This window comes from Cygnus atratus, chromosome 10, assembly GCF_013377495.2.
Source record: "Cygnus atratus isolate AKBS03 ecotype Queensland, Australia chromosome 10, CAtr_DNAZoo_HiC_assembly, whole genome shotgun sequence".
Lineage (NCBI taxonomy): Eukaryota > Metazoa > Chordata > Aves > Anseriformes > Anatidae > Cygnus > Cygnus atratus.
Window position 1 is genome coordinate 20,365,595 of NC_066371.1, and position 21,447 is coordinate 20,387,041.

At 38.2% G+C, this 21,447-nt stretch overlaps 1 protein-coding gene across 5 annotated transcripts in view; it reads right to left on the reverse strand.

The window, feature by feature from the left end:
• Positions 1-2,258: 2,258 nt before the first annotated feature.
• The window catches only part of BICD2 (BICD cargo adaptor 2), an 89,195-nt gene continuing 70,006 nt past the window's right edge, over positions 2,259-21,447 (reverse strand). Inside the window, exons 4-9 of one of the 5 annotated variants that reach the window (XM_035558465.2) lie at positions 20,595-21,047; positions 18,527-19,546; positions 17,332-17,483; positions 7,615-7,780; positions 5,906-5,981; positions 2,259-4,384 (exon numbers count right to left, since the gene is read on the reverse strand). In XM_035558465.2, the coding sequence (XP_035414358.2) occupies positions 5,934-5,981; positions 7,615-7,780; positions 17,332-17,483; positions 18,527-19,546; positions 20,595-21,047 (1,839 nt within the window). In that variant the 3' untranslated portion in view covers positions 2,259-4,384; positions 5,906-5,933. Of the gene's footprint in view, positions 4,385-5,905; positions 5,982-6,008; positions 7,781-17,331; positions 17,484-18,526; positions 19,547-20,594; positions 21,048-21,447 lie in introns of those variants that run through there. The other 4 variants (XM_035558463.2, XM_035558466.2, XM_035558464.2 and 1 more) reach the window with 4 other exon arrangements.

Consider the following 21,447-nt stretch of genomic DNA (forward strand, 5'->3'; position numbering starts at 1 on the left):
TAAATTCACTTAAACTAAATGTAGCTAACTCAAGTCTACTTATGTATTTATCCTTAATCAGTAGGTAGTGCATTTATATAACATATGCTAAATCACTGCATATATATATATATACACACATAGTATATATATTTATGTGTATATATACATATAATTCTAGTTAAATATCAGTATATGCATGCATATATATTAGGTTTTAATTACATTTATTTTTTTCCAGCATAATGTAGAAATTAGCTTTCATTACACTGCTCCAATCTCTCCAACTTGTATTTTATTAGACTATTTCTGAATTAAATATCTACAACCAGATGCAGCATCTTTTTTATTTTTTTCTTAACACTTAAAGGACCTAAGTCTTGTCACCTTAGAGGCACTTCACTTGACAATTGTCAAATCTGCTGACTTAAGAGCAGCATGTCCCAGCATCACAGGGCTGGATAAGGTAAGGCTGACTGATGCAGACTCAGCGTATGAGATCAGGCCTCAGATTACCTTGGAGACCCCACGTGCAGCATCCAAGGGAAGAAAGCGCACTGTGCAGCTGTGGTAGCTCCATCCTGCGGAAATTTGCCTTTGCAAAGAGAAGCAGCAATCCCCATCCTTTACTGGGAAAGGCCAGCAAAGCTCTTGGAAAAAACACTAAGGAGTAAGATGAAGACATCTTGAGTAGTTTGTATGAGAGTTTTTCCCAACAACCACTAATGAATGTTTGCTTGAAGCTCTTATATATAAATGCTAGGTGCTGTGCTAATTTTTAGCTCACAGAACGGATCTGTATAATTCTTCATTGTTTTAATTAAGTCCTTGGGCTGCAAAAATATTTACCTGGTGTTGTAGATCAATCTACATCATCAGCCTTTAAAAAACACAAAAATGTTAATATTTTTATGAAATTGTAACCTTTGTAAACACTTGTAACTGAATTTTATCATCCTATGTACCTGGGGACTTTCAGGCTTTCTTATCTTTTGGCATCTAAGTACTTCCAAAAATCTGCCCTGTTTCTCCTCTGAGAAGTTAGTAGCTTTTTTCAAGCCCTACTTGCAAAAACAAGTGATCCTACTGAATTACTGCTTCTGTGGCAAGCAGGGGTGTTACATTAGCTGGTAGATTCCTTTCCCTAATACTAAATACAGCAACATCTGCAGCCTGGAATGCAGCTAGTGTCTCACCCTCCCAACTCAGCGTAATTGACATTCCCCTGCAGGCACTGTATTTCTTCTCACAGAAAACAAAGAAATTGATCTTTTTAACATACAGTCGTTTGCTACGTGAGCTTTTAAGTTAAATATTCTCCTTCCCTTTCCCTATTTTCCTACTAAAGCATTTTGAATCACACTGCTTTAGTATTTAACAATTCTAAACAGGTCTCTTCTTGTTCTTCTGTTGCTTGCATGCATGTGTACTGATGTTCCTCCCTTATATCGAACTGCAGATAAAGCTCCCATTATAGCTAATGTAAAGCTACATGATAAGGCCAAGTGTCCTAGCAAACATGCTCTGCTAGTTAAATGCACACAATTCAACAAGCTTTTTCAAGGTTTGAGTAGAAATTGTTATGCCACTCACAAATTATAAATGACTTGGATTAGCTGGTGTAATAAAACCAACTGCTACCAGGCATATTAATGATCAGCAGAATGGTTCTAAGAATCCTACCTGGGGAAAGTGAGATTTACACAGTACCATAAAATCATATTTAATATGCCTGCAGGTCAGTATCAATTAATTGATCCAGGAATATCCTTCCATAGATATGGCAAACTTTAGCCTCACCCCTCAGACTTAAAACAAAGGGGGGTTTGTTTGTTAATTCTAGTGGCTAAACATTTTCTTACCATGTTTTGAAGAACATATGAGCAATTAATATGTAATTTCAGGAACGTGTGTCACCACTACTACCAAAAGCATTAGTCTTACCATCACCACACTGGTGACAAATAATGTGTGACCCCTTCCTGTACTCGTACAAGTGTTTGCATGGCCATTCAGTGAAACAGATTAAACTGGTCTGATCCAGGCCAGAACCAATCCAGGAAAGACTCACAAAGAAGCACAGAGGATGATGCTACGCAAATATGAGCATAAAGAATTAATTTTCTAGTTCTGCAGCAAACAGTTTTAAGTTTCCAGTTTCTCTCAGGTAAAAGTATTTATTTATCCCCACACTGAAAACAGATTAGGAAGACTGACCAATTAATATGGTGCTTTCTGAAACAAAACCAAAATGAAACAAAAAAAACACAAGCAGAAAACATGATTCCTTTTCTCTTTTATTGATACTGCCAATGTGACTACCTTTACGCAGGCAGATTGCTTTCCTACATTAAACACTTTTTGTATTAATTTGGAAGTAACATTTTGTCCTCTATGTCTCCTAATGTTACCTAATTAACACACAGTTATACTTTTAAGAATCAGTTTCCACATTTTTCTCTTTAACATTTTTTTTTCCATATCTGTGTAAAGGTTACTTGGCAAGAATACATGCATAGGACATTAAATGGAGACCAATCCACCACTAAAAGGTAATGCACATAGAACATAATACAGTACTTCGACATCATTTCAAATAAATACCCACATACAAATGTAGTAATTTTAAATGCAACAATATTTCTTATGAATCAATACTGTAACAGAAGATGGAAATATTAAGTCCCCACATCTAGGAATAATAATGTTTGTATTTTCTTCCAGCAAACAGAAATCTTTTCCCACCGTCAATATTATTTCAATTTGTACTTTTTTTGAGGAGTGGGAAGGCTCCCCCCCAGCAAGTACCAATTTAATCATTCACGTGAGCCTCAACAAACAGCACCAGAGAGGTAGGTACAGCTTGTTGATGCACTTCTGTTTCTGTTTCCTGAAATTACAATGATTAGATATAACATGCAAGAGAAGATATTAATGTTCTGTTGTTCACATTTGCAAACAATACTATGGTTAACTGCATCCACCACCATACAAAGCTAACATAACATCAATATTCCCAATACACTCTCTGTACTGTTACCACAAATGTGTTAATACATCTTGCTCATCTGTTCAACATGAGTCCATTTGGTTCCCAAAGTGTATTCAGGTTTGTTTATTTTTCCCCCCTCTATTCCCCTGAATTTGCAAGGATTTGCATGATGAAATATCATTGACTAACAGAATTTTTTACAATTCCTTGAATATATAATCTCTATTATAGTAAGACTACCCATTAAAAATGTGCGAAGGGGGAGTACACTTTGCACTTATTGCTCCACATCTTGACTAAATTCCAAAACAGCCATTCCATTTCTTTGTGTGTAGACCTACCTATTCTAAGATTCTCCCTTAAAATGATTAAAGGCACTACTGGCAATAATTAATGACAGAAAGGTGCTGATATGTAACACCCTATCATTGACAACTTTAGAATTTTTCTTTCTAAATGTACCATAATTTGGCACAATAAAAATGAAAAAGTAACAAAACAATTCCAATTTGGAATTTAACTGGTACAGTTGTATAAAATTCTGTTAATCAATAATACTTCAACTTCCTAAAACCCAGGAATTCTGGAATTTATAGGTAATACTACTTATTTAATATTTTTCAAGTGCCTATTACTGTTTTAACCAGAGCAAAGTCAAGTTTTCTTCTTGTTACATTGAACTATTCCTAAGAATAATAATACAATATGAAAAAAACCCCAGAATTTGAATACCCTGGATTTCTTAATGAACATGGCAGTCAAAAAAAAAAATCAGTAATTTAAACATATAAAGCTTAACATTTCGTAATAAAAAAGCTGCTGAAGCACAGCACACACATAGTTTAGCAGAGCTCCTGTTTTTTTTTTTGAAACTCTTTTCTAAACACATCTAGAGCCAAAAAAAAAAATCTCTGCCACATGCTGATGTAGAAATCAACAGTCACAAGCTGAAGTTGGAGAGAAACTATAAGCACAAACCACTGCATTTATATAAACTCTTCTACATAAGGAATTAAAGAAGCTAAAGAAAAATATCAAAATATCAAAAGTGCACAGGTTTAAGAATCAGATAAAAAATGAGCATCTGCAATGAAATAAGAAATTCCACCCATCAGAACATTTCTAGTAGATCATAAACTAATATGGTGATCGTTACATTTGAAGTAGGTTTCTTCAGCACTTGTAAGTTTTCTTACTGCAGCAGCACTTATAGGTAAAGCTTGTTTGTTTTATAGCTCGAGATATAAAAGGAAAGTTTCAGGTAGTATATAGGAAAGGGTGTTCTCAAAAGTTAGGATCAGGTCAGTGGTTTGCATTCTTTGTGCAACGGGCTACCACTTTTAACCATAATGGAAGAGGCTAAGAAATGCTGTTGCACTGTTGGAAAGGCCTTCTCCATGGACTATTCTACAGCTGAAAAATGGAAGAAAAACAAAGCATTAGAAAAAAAATCAGTGTTTATTTCTCAAAGAACTGACAACTTAATACAATGTGCTGCAAAAGCTCCATAGCGGGTTAGTTGGCTGAGGGTATCTGTTAGCTTACTAGGGTTGAAGCAGCAAATTTAGCTCAAAGATGCTTTCCAAGCTGATGAAACAACGTTTTATGAGTTTAGCCTGGAAGCAATAGCTTTGCAGAAAGAAAGTTTCTTACAAGTACTGAATAAAGCTATGCTGTTCAAGCACAAGTTAACAGCAATGAATGTGCAAGAAACATTTTCAGTGAAGCTTTAGGTTGTCCAGAAACATGCAGGTCAGTGTATCATGCAGGCCAATGCAAAGAGCAGTATCATTCAGAACAGCCTGCTTGCAGAGGTAGGTGACGGCTTAAGAAATTTTCCATGCTTTAGCCCAACCCATTGAAAGTGATATGAAAGAGTTACAGCAAATGTTTTAAGAAATTGTTAATCAATAATTACAAGCCTCCATCTTAAATATAATCATCATCTAAAAATACAAACAGCAGGATCAAGTCACCTTACCACCATGGCTCATTTCTTTTTCATAACAGGTGCTAAAAGTTTAACCATAACCTTAACAAGCTCAAGCAGCAGTAAGGGTTGTCTTTCGTTTTTAATTTATAGATCCACAGAAATGATTGAAGGTAGAAATGATTACTAAGACTACTGTGCTAATAGCAAAATTGTTCATTCTTGGAACTGAAAAGTGTGAGCCAAGACCAATAGTAATAGTCACTGCCTTGATAACACTGAAATCTTTCTATAAAGTTCCAGTTAATTTGAAAAAGCCTAACAATGCATTCAATTAGTTTCTCAAATTTACTTTTTTTCCATTAGTATTTAGTGAAAATACTGCCAGAGACACAGATGCGGTAAAAATGCATTAAAGCTCCCTATCATAGTGGAAGCAAAATTGTAACTGTTTCTACTGGAGCAAGGAAAGTTAGCACTCAAATGCCTGCTCTTACAAAGTATTTTTAAATTACACTTAATGCAGGAATGAGAAGAATAAAGGCCTTTTGGAAGATTGTGCAGCAAAAAAGAGAAAGCAGGATTGAAAATTGTTAAAGGATGTCTTGCTTCTAAAAATATCAAACCTGCTACTTAGCAATATTAAAGCTCAAATTCAGGAGAATTCAATGTTTTCTTAAAAAGTAATAACAGACACACAGAGCCTATTTTCTAAGGCCAGAATTACTATTTATTTAAACTTCAAGCAGTGCTGTTTGCGCAACATACTAGACTTAAATCATTTGGTTTTTTTCCCCCCTCTCAATATCGTCAAATGCAATTCTGGCATTTGACTGAGGCATCCTCACATTTCTCAGCTTTGTAGCAAGGTTTCCACAATTCCATTTGAAGTCTCATTGTAGGAGTTCCTAAGTATTTTTTTCTTCCCCCACTTCCAATATCTGGGAAGCTAAAATCCCAAGTGGTTTCCCCTCGCTGGGAAAACAAGCTGTGCTCCTTATTACCTTATATTAGTATTGTGATATCTCCTGACTACTTATAGGCAGAGCGGCAATGCACAGGAAGCAAGCTGCTGATCATCTATAAGAAATGGTAGTGAGATGAGGCAGTACCACACCAGGAATATTAGAATGGCTTTATAAAACATCACTATCAAGCAGACAACTGTGCAGTCTCGCATTGCTTTTATGTAATACTATAGGCATACAAAATTATCTGAAAGAGTACAAAATGAACAGGGCTTTACATTAAAATAAAGTTTGAGGCTAGGCACTTTAAAACTGTTTTATATGAAAAAAAAGTGTGCCTTGTTGTGCTCCACAAATTTTCCACAATTTTAGAAACAACTTTTTCAATCTTTTTTCTCTTATGTAGGCACCAATTACGAAGTACACTTTTATATTTTCAAACATATTGAAATTGAGTGGCTAAAAGGCCTCTTAAAAGTTCAATAGCAGACAAAGGTTTGTTTGTCTTAAAGAATATTATGCATGCTAAGCTACTTCATAAATATTAATTAGTGGATGATCTGCTCAATTTCCTGTGCCTATAATGTAGAGCCCTGTGAAACATGTTCTTGCATAATGAATGCAGTATCTTCTATGTATTTAAAAAAATGATCAGAGCTCTGAAATACTATCCTGTTTAGATTAATACTGAAAGCTGAGAAAATTTGTTTTGTGACTGACAATACGAGACCATAGTCACGTTAATTCTACACAGATAAGTTGTGTGGCTACAGTAATATATAAAACAGATTCTTTCCAAAGTGTTATGCTGCGAGGAGCAACAGGACACCACAAAGATCCTTTCAAGACATTATGTTTTTCCACAGCATAACTTCTTCAAGTAGAACTGTCTATCAGGTAGGCTCCCAATTCTCAAAATTTTAAGTTTTATACCAGATAGGGGTAAATACTGCATATTTTTAATATAAATGTGACTGTTTCTTCTGGTTAACCCTCTGAAGCGAGGGAAGCAGAGTGTAAATAACATAACCTAACCTATTTTTTCCACCTTTTATGGCCTGTAAAAGCTTTAGTATGTTGGTAAGTGGTGATATGACAGCAAGTTCTTCATATCTGCCATAACAGGCAAATTAATTTTGGTTCCAGTTTCAAAATGTTCTGAATTTTCAAGACATACTTCTAATCTTTACACTTGCTTTTTACCACTACTTAAGCCACACTAGCAAGGGAAGTTTTCTGTTTGCTTCTGTCTGTGAAAGCATTTATTGAAGTCTGCTGCAACCCTGGAGAAAGGATCACATTTGTGCTACACAAACTACAATTAGTAACCAGAGTATATCAGGTGTACTCTTAACACTTACCATAAACAGCAAAACTCATACATGTTAATTGTGGAAAAAGCTAATTCCTTTCCACTATTAACTTGTTAATACCATCCCCGTACTTATGAATTACAGTTAAGACCACCATAATACAATTTGTATTACCTGGTTTAACAACTTACTAGTACAAGCCAACTCACTGCGACATTAAATAGTGGGGATTTACGCTGACAGTTACAGCATAAAATAAGATGCATAATATGATTTTTCTACACACCTCTTCTAGTCACAATAGATTTTATATTTTTCACTACAAAACACCTGGTTATTAAGGACAGATCCTTCAGACCTGTCTCCGCAGGACCGAATGTGACTTACACTAGGGTTACTGCTCTTGGCTTTGGAAGCAGATTTTGTGCGCACCCTTTTGGACTGCTCGTGGTCTAGCTCCAAGTGCTCCAGACGCTGGGTCAGTGCCAGTTTCTGCTGGATAGCCATCCGAAGCAAGGAGTTCAGAGTCTTCTTCTCATCTTCAGCTGCTGCAAGCTGACGCTGCATTTCATCCAGCTGTGTGACATATTCGTCACATCTGCAATGAAATATATCAATTTTTAGCAATCCTGTTTCCATCTATAAAACATGAATCCCTTGTGTCCAGCAGGTATTAGTAAAGTCTGAAAATTCTGCAGTTGTTTGCATACACTCTGTTATTCACTATGTATGAATAACATTGAGGATATACAGGAACTTCAGCCAACCTGTACAAAGTTGCAATTACTCTGTGGGGACTCACTTACTCACACGCTCAACACTTACAATTAATAGCATCCCTGGATAATGAAAGTATGGAGCCTGGTATAAACTACTCCTGTCTAAAGATGAGTAAGATGTCCTACAGCTAACCTTCCTGATGCAGAGAATAGGCAATGAAGTCAAATTACTTCTGTCTCAAATCATGCAGAGCCTGCAGCAGCTCTAAGCTTGAGGCTGCAAAGAGTCAGAGGGGAACAGTCGGGTCGGAGTGCTGTAAAATGGCCATTACTGAGATGGCGATTCACACCAAGTGAAGAGCACCTGAATTTCATAGGTTGTTACATTACACAGGGAGTCCAATAACAAATTTCCAGCGGAGACTGAACAGCATTGTTATAATTGTACTTGAATCTACTCCGATTCCTGATGAAAAAAATAGTGCTTTATTACCGCTTTCTCTACAGGAAGTGGCTTTCATAGTAGTTTTCAACATCAAAATCAGTTTTGACATAATTAAACAAAGGAACTGGGTGTTACTAGAAACCCTGCAGGGAAGCCAAATGTACGCCTGCAAGTTGTTTCATCTACAGTCATTTTCATTGAGCTTGGAAGCTACTTAACTTGCACAGTGCATCGTGAACAATTTAAAGAATGCATGTCTTTACACACAGATGCATATTTATCGCACATAGGAGACCGGTTACAAATATGAATATTCATCTTTCTACCCATAAGTACCAGCTGGAATTTACAATGGCCACATCCGTAAAACACAACTTCTTCATAAAAGCCAAAATATCTGCAGAGAAGTTCCTTCTAATGAAATAACGGAAAGGCCCCTGAGTTTAAGTGACATTTACCATCGTTAAGTAATATAAAGATGACCAGAAAAAAAAAACACACTGAAGAAAACCACATTGGCATGCAGGTTCACCATCTGCGCTTATACAGTCACGTCCCCTATTCTGTTCTCCCTGACTTCAAAGCAGAATTAGGCCTATATCCCCAACTCTATTTGCTTGGGAAGAGAACAAGGGAAAGGAAAAGAACAGAACTTTTATCTTGCAATACAAATTCACACCACCACCCCTGAATCCTATCACTTGCTATTTTCTCTGCATAGTTAGACGGACTATGAGGCAAAACCAATCCGTACACCTCAGTGAGTGGAAGCAGAAAGGAAGGCAGATTGGCACAGCCCTAGGAGGTCTGAGAAGAGGAAAATAATTTTTGCAGGCATAACAATCCTTTCTCCTCTCCTATGGAAGGTGGTGTCTGCTCCTTTGACTTCCACCAGAGAAGTGCTATCAAAGCCAGCAAGGCATGAGTGGCACATTTCTTCACCCCCAATGCTGCATTTAGAAAAAAAAAATATGGTGGAAAATAAAACAGTTGCAGTAAAGCAGAGTAGGGACTTCCCACGTGGTCTTGTGAATGTCCCTTAATCCTCTTCTCTAACCCTTTCTGGTACTACCCGAACGTCTCCTGATCAGTCAGTTGTGCCAAACCGGATAGCAGGGACAAACACTCGTCAGAGCCTAGAAGGCAGTAAAGTAGTCTGCACGTGAGCTCAGCTATAAATAAAACCACAAATTTTACTCCAAATTCAAATGACTGTAGCAGTCGTTACCTCATCAAGCTTTCTGTAGAACAAAGGTTTATAACATCAATAGACTGTCGCTAGAAAATAAAGCATTCAGTATTTTGAATACCTGAATTCACTTTTTCCATACAACTCTGTGAAGGGAGTTTTTCCTTCCTATCCAGCAAAAATGAAGTGTTATCAGTAGCATGCATGCAGCTGCAATTGTTACTGTACCTGAATCTCTTTTGTACATGTGAGGGGATTTGGGAGAGGCAGGAATGCTAACTACCATGACTGCAGGCTGTCATGCACCCTGAACCTGTTTTCCTGATCTTTTAAGTCAAATTAAACGAAACAGCCTCAACACCAAATGTTACCCTGGTGCAGGTGTGGCTGCCCACAGTCAGAGGGACCACACACAACGCAAAACACAGCAACGGTTCCCTTAACAAAACTGGTGAAGATTGAAACATTTGCTAAAGTGGATGCAGACACTGTGTGCCCAGGTGAAGTGGGATGTGCCCTACTTTCCTCCCTCCTGTTGTTCACTGACTCCCAGTTTAATTTTCTCAACCCAAAAGTTGGCCTCCCTAAGCACCATAACACGACGTGGCTTTAACACTGCTTTAGCTTAATGCAAAGCTAGCAGCAGAAGCCACAGCAGCACAATGTGCTACATGGTATGTGTAGCAACATTTTTGTTGCTCTGCAGATATAACAGTACAATATCCTTCCTTTCGTGATCTCATCTGCTCATGCACTGAGCTACTTCCCAGCTGCATACTCAATGTAAAATAATTAGGTCAGAACACAAAGTGTCTTTGTTTTAAAAACACCTTTGAAAAAAATAATTGAGCTTTCACGCTTTAAAAAAGAATATGAAATTAGCACATGCCTGTCGTGCATTTACACATTCACATTTTTAAGTGGATATTGAACAGAATGCTTTGATGTTGCCAATTTCCTTAGTACAGGTAATTAACAGCAACAGACAAAGAGCTTAAGGAAACATCAACTAGATTTTTAAAAACAACGCCAACTAAAACAAACATCTACACAGAGGAAATAAATATTCTGGATGTTAGATATTATGATGAGAAATAAAAACTAAATCCCCTAAAACTATCTGAAGCCAAATTATCATTGAAAATTTGAGTTGTCTCATTTTCAAAAGCTGCATACCACTCCTTCTGACAAGTGCCAGTTGTGCCTTATTTATACAGATTATTTTATTTAAACTTTAGGACGTACTAAATTTGGTACCTTTGATACCTAAATTCACTACTGAATCAAGATTTCTTCTGCAAGTAAGTGATGGAACCAATCATGCCTAGATATAATTATACTACTTTCCTCTCCTCTGCAATTAGTATGAGAACTGTAAGACAATTTCCAGGAAAGCAAGAACACAAGACAGAGCCACGACTGAAGGAGGCTTCTTGACAGAAGCATCGACTGCTTTAACTTCTACCTCAAGAGATTAAACTGTCAACCTACGTAAGAAATTAGAACACGGAGGATTTAAACTCACTATTTTTCGTTTTCATTAAAATCTGGGAAATGTATTAAGAAGAGAAGCAATTAAAATGACATGTAAATGAACAATGAGTGAGTTAACTGTAAGGGGTAGTAGCCACCTGCTTTCAAACCAAATCTTTATATTAAAAATTGTAATATTAAAGACGGAATTTTAACACCTTCTTCCCTTCCCCTCTGCCCCACCTGGAAAACCAGGTCCTCTACAAAGTGAGCAACCATTTTATGTTGCCAAAGGAGGAACACAAGAGAAGGAAAAGATTTACTGCCCGGCTATTTACCATTTGGATTTGTAAGTGGTAAGACCGAGGTTTAAATAGATATGGCATGAGCCATGAGCCACAGAGACAGAAAATGGAGGGCTGCCATTGCGCACTGACAGCAGTAAACAGCCATGCCTTCTACCAAGCCTCGCTGTTATCCCACCCAGTCTGCCTGAGCTCAATAGTTTTGCATATCCATAAAAACAAATATATTTGTTTCTAAAAAAAAAAAAAAAAGCCATCAAAGTAGAATTATTAGAAAGCTTAACCCTAGCATGCTTTGCTAATTTTTATTATTTTTTCAAAAGCATGTTCCAGGCAGGTAAGTTTGCCACACACGCTGGTCCAAATTCAGCTGCACCAAAATTCCTACAGATCCAACTGCAGGACCATAGCCCTCTGCCAGGTCAGCACCTAAAAGACTTTTTTGGAAGCATACTCTGCCCATCTCCTGCCTTAGTTTGCACAGCTGGGCACTGTGCAGACCCAGACACCAGTAAAATAAAGGACGAATCCTGAAGAAGGCAGAAGAAAGCACACCTCAGAGTTAGACAGTTCAGGATCACAGCTAAGCAAGTACAAGTAGATCTACCGAAACTTTAGCCAGCTGTTCATTTGCAATTTCTTCCTCAGTACCCTGCATTAAAAACTCACCTGAGCTGTATGTTTGAACCAAATAAATGCTATGGCCTTTATCTATATAAATCTTTGCCATCTGCACTAAGAACAGAGAATAGTTTATAACCAGCTTTAGTTTTCTAGGATGTTTAAAATCAGCCATGAGTAATCAATGTCCATTAGTAAGAGCTATTAAAGTAAGTAATCAAACCATAAAACTCTTTTGTAGTTTGAAGCATGTGGGAAGAACCATCTCCTGCACAGAGTGAGCGATCAGCCCAGCAGAGCTGGACACCGCAGCTGTTCTGCACTTCCACTGCTAAAAACTCTCAAGAACAGACCAAGCTTTTGCAGCAAATTCTCTCTCCTGGAATTCAAAAGATGACTACTATTTTTTTTTTAATGTGTTTTAAAGGATAAAACTTACAATCCTATGCTGCTAGATTAGAAGTACTGTTTGAAATATCACACAGGCAGGGTGTTTTTCCCAGCTCTTCACTGAAGGAGGGTAGCAAGTAAGGGGTAGAAGATTTAATCCTGAACTCGCCACTCCTCTCAACCACTGAAGCTGTGTACATGCTTTGTTTTCTACATGCTAAGAGTGCTGACACTGCCTATTAACTGCCAAATGAAACCAAAACACGGTTTTCTAAAAAAGACTACACGGCTACCTAAAAAAATTACAGATTGCAAGTAACTGATGCTGTGATGGTTTTCATCCAAGGCATTTTAAAGTAACCCACTTTACAATTTGATTAAAAACAAAATGTCAGACAAGCTACATGACAGAAGCTGGCATTGTCTTCACTCCAAATATTCCTACAGCACTGCTATTGTATCACAGGAAGATCTCCTGCGCTTTACTCTCCTGAACAGCAGGCATCAGCAGACTTCCAAAGCACCAAGGCACACAGGAGTCAGTGGTGCTTTGAGGAGTATCTGGGACAGGAGTGGGGACTCAGCGCTGCAAACCAGGTGCACGGGATATCCACATGGAGCACCTTCACCAAGGGTGGGTGTCCATCTATCCAGCACTACTCGCATTAGACATTTTAATTGCTAGGCACGTTTGGAGTCTAGAGCAGGCCCACTGGTGTTACAAACGTGACTATTTTGCATTTTTAGAATTCAGAATAGTTCTAAATATAAAGTTTATAAAAAGATTCTGAATATAAAGTTCATATAAAGATCATCAAATCCAACTGCCTGACCACTTCAGGGCTACCCAAAAACCGAAGCATATTATTAACAGCACTATCCAAATGCCTCTTGAACACTGACAGGCACAGGGCATCAGCCACAACTATGTGCAAGACATTACTCATGTCATCTTATAACACGTCTGGAACATCGCTGAATGCCTCTGTCCTGCCTGATGCCTCCATACTTCCACAGGTGTGCTGGTGGCACAGCCATTCTCTCTCCAGGTGTCACTCATCACCTGCAGAGGTAGCAGCATGAACAGGACGCACTCCGTTACTCCTGTCTGTGAATCCCATTCTGGAAATTTTCAAAGTCACATTTTCTGTGTCTGGTTCCTCTGAGAATTTATCCTACAGGATATTTTTAGACAAGCTGAATAATTCTACTGTGTAGAGTCCAGTGTGAAGACCCTTTAGCCATAATTCTCTAAGTCCTGTGAGGACTGCACTGTTCTCTGACAGAATTTAAGCTCCTTTATATTCTGTAGGCCTTTAAATGTCCAAAGACACAAGAATACTTTCCCAAATACTTGGGAATTTGGAAAACCAATCTGCCAGAGCTTATATGATACTGAACTGACATACATATTCATTTGAAACACTTTCTCTCCATTAATGAACAACAGCTACAGTCTAGTTTCTTTTTTACAGTCATGGATTTACTGCTCCTTCATCATAATCACCACTCTGTAATTTTAATCTAATATTACATCCAGTACATTCTAAAATTTGCCACTTGTCCCCCCACTCCGCTGACGTGTTGCAGAGTTTGTGTCTCTCTTTATTTACTGTTTATGAAACATGGGGACATTGGGATAACCATTAATTACATCTAGGCACATTCGTTCTTTACTTGCAAAAGCCTTTGGCTTCTGCTGGATTTCTTAATTACTGTTTTATCTTTATTTTAGAGGAATGAGAAATGTCTGTTTTCTTATTATCCTTGCTTGTTCTCAGGCTCTGGAAAAGAAACAGAAAAAAACGTAACAGCAAACTCAATAATCCTGTGTCTTTAATCACAGACGTGAAGATGTATCCTAAGTCACTTTTCAGCGCCAGTTTAAGTCTGTTAGGGTTTTTTTGGGTCAAGTGCGACTCCATGTGAATAACTGTTTGGTTTCCTTGCCTGACCCTAAGCAAATAAACCAGCAAGGAACTCCATCCACCACAAGACTTTGGCTGTACCCTATCACACACGAGGTACTTCTAAAGAGAAACGCTGATGCTATCTTCTCATAAAAGTCCATGTAGTACTTAACATGCAAGTTAAAGAGTTGAGAAACTTGCAGGCTATATAAAAACAGAGAAAAACAGCAGAAAAATAACAGAAAAGAAAGGTGAAAAACATTTTGTACTTTCATTGTCTATGTTTTTTGACATTTTCTATATTTAGTGGAGTTTTTTTTTTTTTCTTTTTAAGTATGCTTACATAAATAAACTCTAGCAGATCAAACTCAAGGAAAAGACTACCACAACAAAATAAATAAACTTTGCATTTTAAAATGCAAAATTGGATGAAAAGACAGCTTAAACACAGTCTAGGATTAACTTTTCTTAGTGCATTCTTTTCTTGGCTGTGAAGCGATGGTCAAACTGGCCCCTTTCTCTTTATTGAACCACTTCATCTAGCCATCCTTTAAGGATTTTTACCTGAACTGATAGTTGATGAATCACCTGTGTACCCGTCCTTCATTTCCACTTGCGGTGTGTTCTGGAAATAGCAGACTTTCAGGTGTTCACCAAACAACTACCAGAAACCTGCTGACATTTTACTCCCTCCTTCCTTGCTGAAAAGTTGAGCTAAGCCAGCCTCAAGCTTAAATTCCATGCTGCATTTTTTTCATCTGTTTAAATACACTGTTTTTCCCCCCATAACCAATTTTAAGAAACCTGAGCTCTATTGCCCTTTGAAGTTTGAATGACAAATTGCTAACAGGCAACACAGAAACCTATCTTGGTCTACAAGACAAGGAAACTGCTTCACTCCCACCCCAAATCAGGACATGTTCACTTCAAGCTCATTCAAAACACTTAGGAGAAGCTCTTTGTCTAGCAAAGAAAGGAATCACACTTTCTTCTCACGGTATGTTTGAGGAAGATTAACTATGTTATCTCTAATTTGCTACTAAAACCCTCATGTCCCCTCCTCACATTTAAGTAAGGCTTCACACAGTTCCATATAAAAAAAATTTCAATTTTTTTAACCCTCATTTATCAGGTTAAGAAAAGTAATGCACTTGAAAATTGACTTTTTTTTTTTTTTTACATACGATGTTCCCATTAATACAAGCTTTTCTGTTTTAAATTCCTAAGTAAATACATTGAGAATCCCACAAAACTGTAACCACAGCAGTGTATTTCGTATGATAAATTTTGAGAAACATTATTTTGGGAAATACTCTTTCAAACAGCTCCTTCAACTGGTAAAGTGCGGGACCCAGATGGTATCCACAAAAGAGAAAGAAGTACCACTTGACAACTTGTAATAAAGCTGAACGCTGCACCCTAATGAACATTCATCAGGCCTTCTTGTTTATTTACATTTTGCAGCACACAAGCTGCCTGTTAGCAAGAGCAAACCTATTCAACAAAGTAAAACAAAAGAGGTGTTCAGCTTCTCTTTGCATTCTAAATGGAGAAGTGATTGCATCTTTCTTTCTGGTGAAGAATTTACTAATAAGCCACCAAAACGTTTGATTGTAATACAGTGACTGTAAAAGCTATTACAGTCTAATTAAGCAGATAAATTTCATTTTCAGCTCTACAGGGAAGATTTTATTCCAGCCCCCAGTGCTTTCAGTCCATTTGTACACACAATAGGGAGAGGTGTGTTGAGTAAGAAAACCGGGACTTCAACAGCACAGCTACTGAATATACTTCTGTAGTACATTATGCATATCTTGATTTATTCCTTTGTGTGACAGCTTAATTTTAGGCTTCCAGTGTTGTCTAGAATGCTGCAACAGTCTCTCAATAGCACCTTAACACTGGAAACTATTAATCTGTATTTTGCAAGTCTTCCTTTGTCTCCAGCCCCTGGTCTTACTGTATTTTTATTACTTATGAAAAATAGCTGGCAGTATTGTCGAATTAGTAGGATTATCCTGGTTTAAAAAGGAAATTAGGTCAGTTATTTTACTCCCACCCAGCCTTCAACTCCCATGTATTGCTACAACTCTTGCATCCTACAAAATGGTCAGTTTCCTGTGGAAAAGACAGGTGTGTGCAGCTGTCTGCTTCATCCCACACTGGAACATAATACTGAAACAAGCACGGTAGGCTAAAGCCCCATCACTTGGTACTAGTCTCTGCCGATACAAACCTCTTGGTCAGAGCAGGAATGAGACCTGGGGCAGACTGTTCAGAGGTGCTCCTTTAGCAGGTTGTTTGTGATGGCAAAGAAATAAACTGGGCTGTTAATACTTCTGATATTTGAAGCACACCTAAAACCTGTCTCCAAAACAGTTTTTGATGTTCTCTTCACCCAAGCACATAGGAACACTCCTTCCAAACCTTACCTGAAATGGGGACTTATATGAAACAGCCACTCCAGAGAAATGCACACAGCCAACATTCAGGCTACTAACCATCTCTGACCAGAGATCAAGGAGGAAAGGGGTGACAGTGCCCTAGCTGCAGCAGTGGTCTTGAGAGCTGTTGCGGCTTCTGAAACACGTGGCACACAGCAAGAAGCAATTCTTCGTGCTCCCTGCAACAGCTGCTGTCTCAGGCTAGATGCAAATCCAAGATCCAGCTGCATACCTGCCATACAGTGATCAGGAATACAAGTGCTCACAAGATGAAAGGCTCAGTGGACCAAGTCTCCACTCATTCCGTCTCAGCTCCTTTGCTCCTGGCCCCTTATTTTTTCCCACTATAGTTACTATGTAGAACATAAGTTCAGAAATGCTAATTGTTCTTTAATAAAATTAAATAAAATAAATAACCCCACACTAAATTCCTGTTTTGTAGCAATATACTATAGCCCTACCATTTTCCTCCCTCATCAATCAATAAGAACACATTGCAGACAAACACTGTAAGCAATGAACACGGAAAGAGGCATCCCACCCTGCCCCTTACTGCATGGGCAGGGCAGCCTTGCTGCTTGCAGGCAGGATGTTCAGCTGCTCCCCCCACAAGCAAGGAATGACATATCTTCCAGAGTTCATATTTTCTTTACCTTGTAGCAAACATTGCCCTCAGGGAAGAAAAGGTAGCAGCATCTTCTTTCAAAGCCTTCAGCTCATTTCGCAGCTTCATCATTGTCTCCGTAACCATCGCTTTCTCGTTTTCATACTTGCTTTTTAAGTTGGCAAGGGCCACCTCTGCAGTCTATTGTTTACCAAGAAGAACAGAAATGTAGTGGTTAATGAAATATTTGACAAAGTTGTTATCTAGGAGATTTCAAATGGCCATTCACATAATGAAATGTTTACTTAGTACTGGAATGTTAAACTTCTGTTCAACTTCTCTAGTAGAGGTTAAATAAAATTTCATCTTCGAGCACTGGAAATAGATGGGACATTTGGGGCTCCTACTACCATTAACCATGAAGCAGCATCTGGGAAGTTACAGAATATACATGTAGTGACACTTATCTCCAACTGCTAATAAAAATCAGACATTACATACTTCACAAAAATAAGTGTATTTACTATCTCTCTATTTACACACATTAACCCTTAACTTGTATTTTGCCTATCTTACATTATGGTACATCATTATGCTAAAATACAAGTGCAAAAAGAAAACTGAAAGTGGGTATATATTTCTTAAATACAATACTTTAAAAAAAACAACTTATATTACTTTAGAGGAGACAATGAAGCATGTCAGGTTGTCTTAATGTCAGTTACTTTCACCTGCTGTACTGCTAATGTGTATCAAATGGCATGGTCCAATCCCCAAAGACTAATTTTACCTTTCAACCCTCTTATTTTGTCCATGCTCTTATATCACATCCTCACCTTGGAAAACTTTACTTTATTAGCAGTTTCAGAGAGAAGAGGATATGAACTTAAGAATTCATTCAAGTAGAAAATAAGCTTTACCTCTTTGCTTTAGGTTTCTTACATTAAACATAATCTGATATAATTCAGATAGATTGAATTTATCTCAAATAAAAACTTTCATGCATATGTGACAACCAAAAGCCAGTTAAAGCCCCAACACGCAGCTTCACAGGAGCACAACTTCGTGCCTGTGATGACACAGCCTGCCTCTACTCAGCCTTGTACCTTACAGGTACCAGGAAGAAGAGCTCCACTGAGTTTAAGAAATGGCAGTATGTCCCCAAAGACATACTGTTCCTCTGTGCTTAATAACCTAATTAAGACCCTGAGACTACAGCTATCACATCTGTAAGACCTGCTCACCTGTTTGTTGGCCTTCAGCACAGTTCTCAGAGTTGCTATCTGTTCTCTCTTGGTGCTCAGCAGGGACTTCAGCTTCAGGATTTCTTCCATGAGAGCTTCCTTGTCTTTGTCCACCACTGGCCCAAGTTCTTGAGTGGCAACTCGCTGCCTGGACAACTCAGTTGTTCTGTCCACAGCAGCTTGCAGGTGTTTGATCTGATCCCGGATTATTGCGATCAAGTTGTAAATGTTCATTGGTTCCTTCCGAGGATCTGACACAGGAGATGGCAGAGATGACACTGGAGATGGGCTGCTGTCACCGCTTCCGTTCTCTGCCTTTCCAAGCTCGATAGTTAACAGCCCCTTAGAAAGAAGAATAGGAGACCTCCTTCCCTTGGTCTCTGGACTACTGCGTCCTCCTTTACCTTCCTTGTAGTAATCCAGCATCACTCTGTTTGGAGTTTCGTTGTTGCACATGCAGACATGGTGGTATAAGTTGGCCAGTTCCTCACTGAAGGTGACCAGCTCATCTTGTGCCACACTAAGGCTGCCCTGTGTTTCTCCAGCAACATCACTGACTTTCTTCAGCTCCTTCTCCAGTCTGGCCACTTGTTCTCTATCATGCCTGCTGGATTTCTCTAATGAGGCGATCTTTTCAGTGAAAGCTTGGCTCTCAGTTTCATATCTGCTCTTGTCTTCCTCATACTTAGACTCACATTCTTTGTATTTCGTCTTAAGATTTTTAAGTTCTTCTTTTAGGTCAGTAATCTCTGCCACAGCCACTTTGTATTTGCACTCCAGAATCTCTGGCCCATTGATGTCAACTTCATAATAATCTCCATCTTCATGGCTGTCCCGGTCCTTCTCGTTGTCGAGGGCAGACTGACGTTCCTTGCTGACCTGGAGCTTCTTCATTGCATTCAGGTTTTCAGTAAGCCTACCAACTTTCTCATGCTGCTCTGAGAGAGCCCCTCGTGTGTTTTCCAGCTGTTTCTGAGACTCCTGTAGTGTCGTCAACAAATTCACCTTTTCTCTTTCCATCTGAAAGGCATGAACACAGACATCTATATGAAGGAAACTGTTCTACTAAGTGGTTTTACTGTAAGAGACAGAAGCTTAGCCAAGGTGCATGTGGTTACATAAACCTGATCACTTGTGAAATAGCCTTTTCAGTAATGTACATATTCTAAACACAAAAATAAAACAAAAACAACTGTTGCAAGCAGTGTTCCTCCCCAAATCTTTCTAATTTCCACTCTAAAATGTGCATTTTCGGGCTTTTCTTCCATAGCTCATGGTCTCCTTGTAAAAAACAAAAACATTCAGCTGAAGATAAGCTAAAATTGACTGTTAACTTGCAAATTGTCAAGTAAATATAAGAAGACAGTCTATGGTAGAAACTTGGAGCTTCATTAAAATATTTTCTAAATTGGATTAAGTGAAAATTATCACATGGACACGGAAGACCTTGGACATAATGAAAATTTTCAAGTTTCTCCTCTGAAAGTTCTCATTTTGAAAAAAACCCATTTTTTCCACAAAGATTTTTTTTATTAGAGCTCTCTAAAGAAAAATCAAAAATTGACAAAATAACCCTAAAATATTCCTAGGCAACGTAAATATGTACTTTGTTTCAAGTTTTGCAATCTCCCAAAAGCGCATATATAGAACAAAAATGCTTGACACCAATTAAAATTTTCTAATTTTAGAACTAAATATAAAAGAACAGCTATGGGTGTACAAAACTCCTTCTGATGAAGGTGACTGGAATAACTATCCATTTTTGAACAAAATACTTAATCCGTTGATTAAGTTTCTTGCTATGGGTGACACAATGAAGGGGACACAGCCTATACTGCTTCGAACAGAACACGATCGACTTGACCTTCTTTGAATAAAAAATAAAAATAAAGAATAGATTCTACACTGCCAGACATTTATAACAGCCTCTAATTCTAAAGCAATTAGAGATTTTACAAGTTTAGATCATACTATATGGTATTCACCTGAGATGCTGAAAAGACAAATTCCCATCTGAAAAAACTCTAGCAGCTATTTAGAATTACAGTTATTTGGAAAACACATTTACCTGTACAAGCTGCTGTTTCAGCTTCTGGATTTCAGAAATGTTTAATTCACTCAGAAGATCTGAAACCAGACTTGGTGCTGGAGGGAAGCCTTCATTTTTCTTGGGTGTTGATGTATTATTCTTGCCATTGCTGAGTTTGCTGAGGCAATTTTGTTCAAATCCATTCATGATTTCATCGTTATTGGGCTCTGTGGCTTCATCGCTGAACTTCAGCCCATCCAATGAGATGTTCAGGTGACTGTTGTACATGGAGTCGTTGATGTTCATGTAGTGAGACAGCTCCTTACGAAGATTGTTCTTCTGCTCCCTCTCTGTCTTCAGCGTCTCTAAGGCCTCCTCAAGCTGACGTTCAGAGATCTCCTTCAGCCGAATGGCATCTTCCAGCTGGCTGTTGAGAAATTCTGTTTCTTCTTCAAGCCTTTTGATTTCGTGTTTCAGACCTTCAAATTCCACCTGAAAATACACAAATAGGGGAAGAAAGTACTAATGAAAATGTCTGCCTGCAAGGCACCAAGTAGTTTTACTTCTGAATGACTTCTTTGAATATGGTGAGAAGGAAATATTTTTTTCAGTTCTGAAGTCTAGTTTTTTGCATTTTAACCGTAACCACTGCCTGCTTACCTTCACTGAGACCATACAATAAAATTTCTAAGCAAAGCGTGGAATGAGCTGACCTACTCCAGCTTAATCAAGATAGCAGGCAGATGCAACGTGTGATAGAGGCATCACAAAACAGGCTTTCGTAGCACATTATGCAAGCTCTTCTCATGTTTGATTAACAAATTCCCTGACCAACCCTCCCACAAATTTCAGTCTCAACATTTCTCAAACCCAGCATCTCAAAGCTAACGCT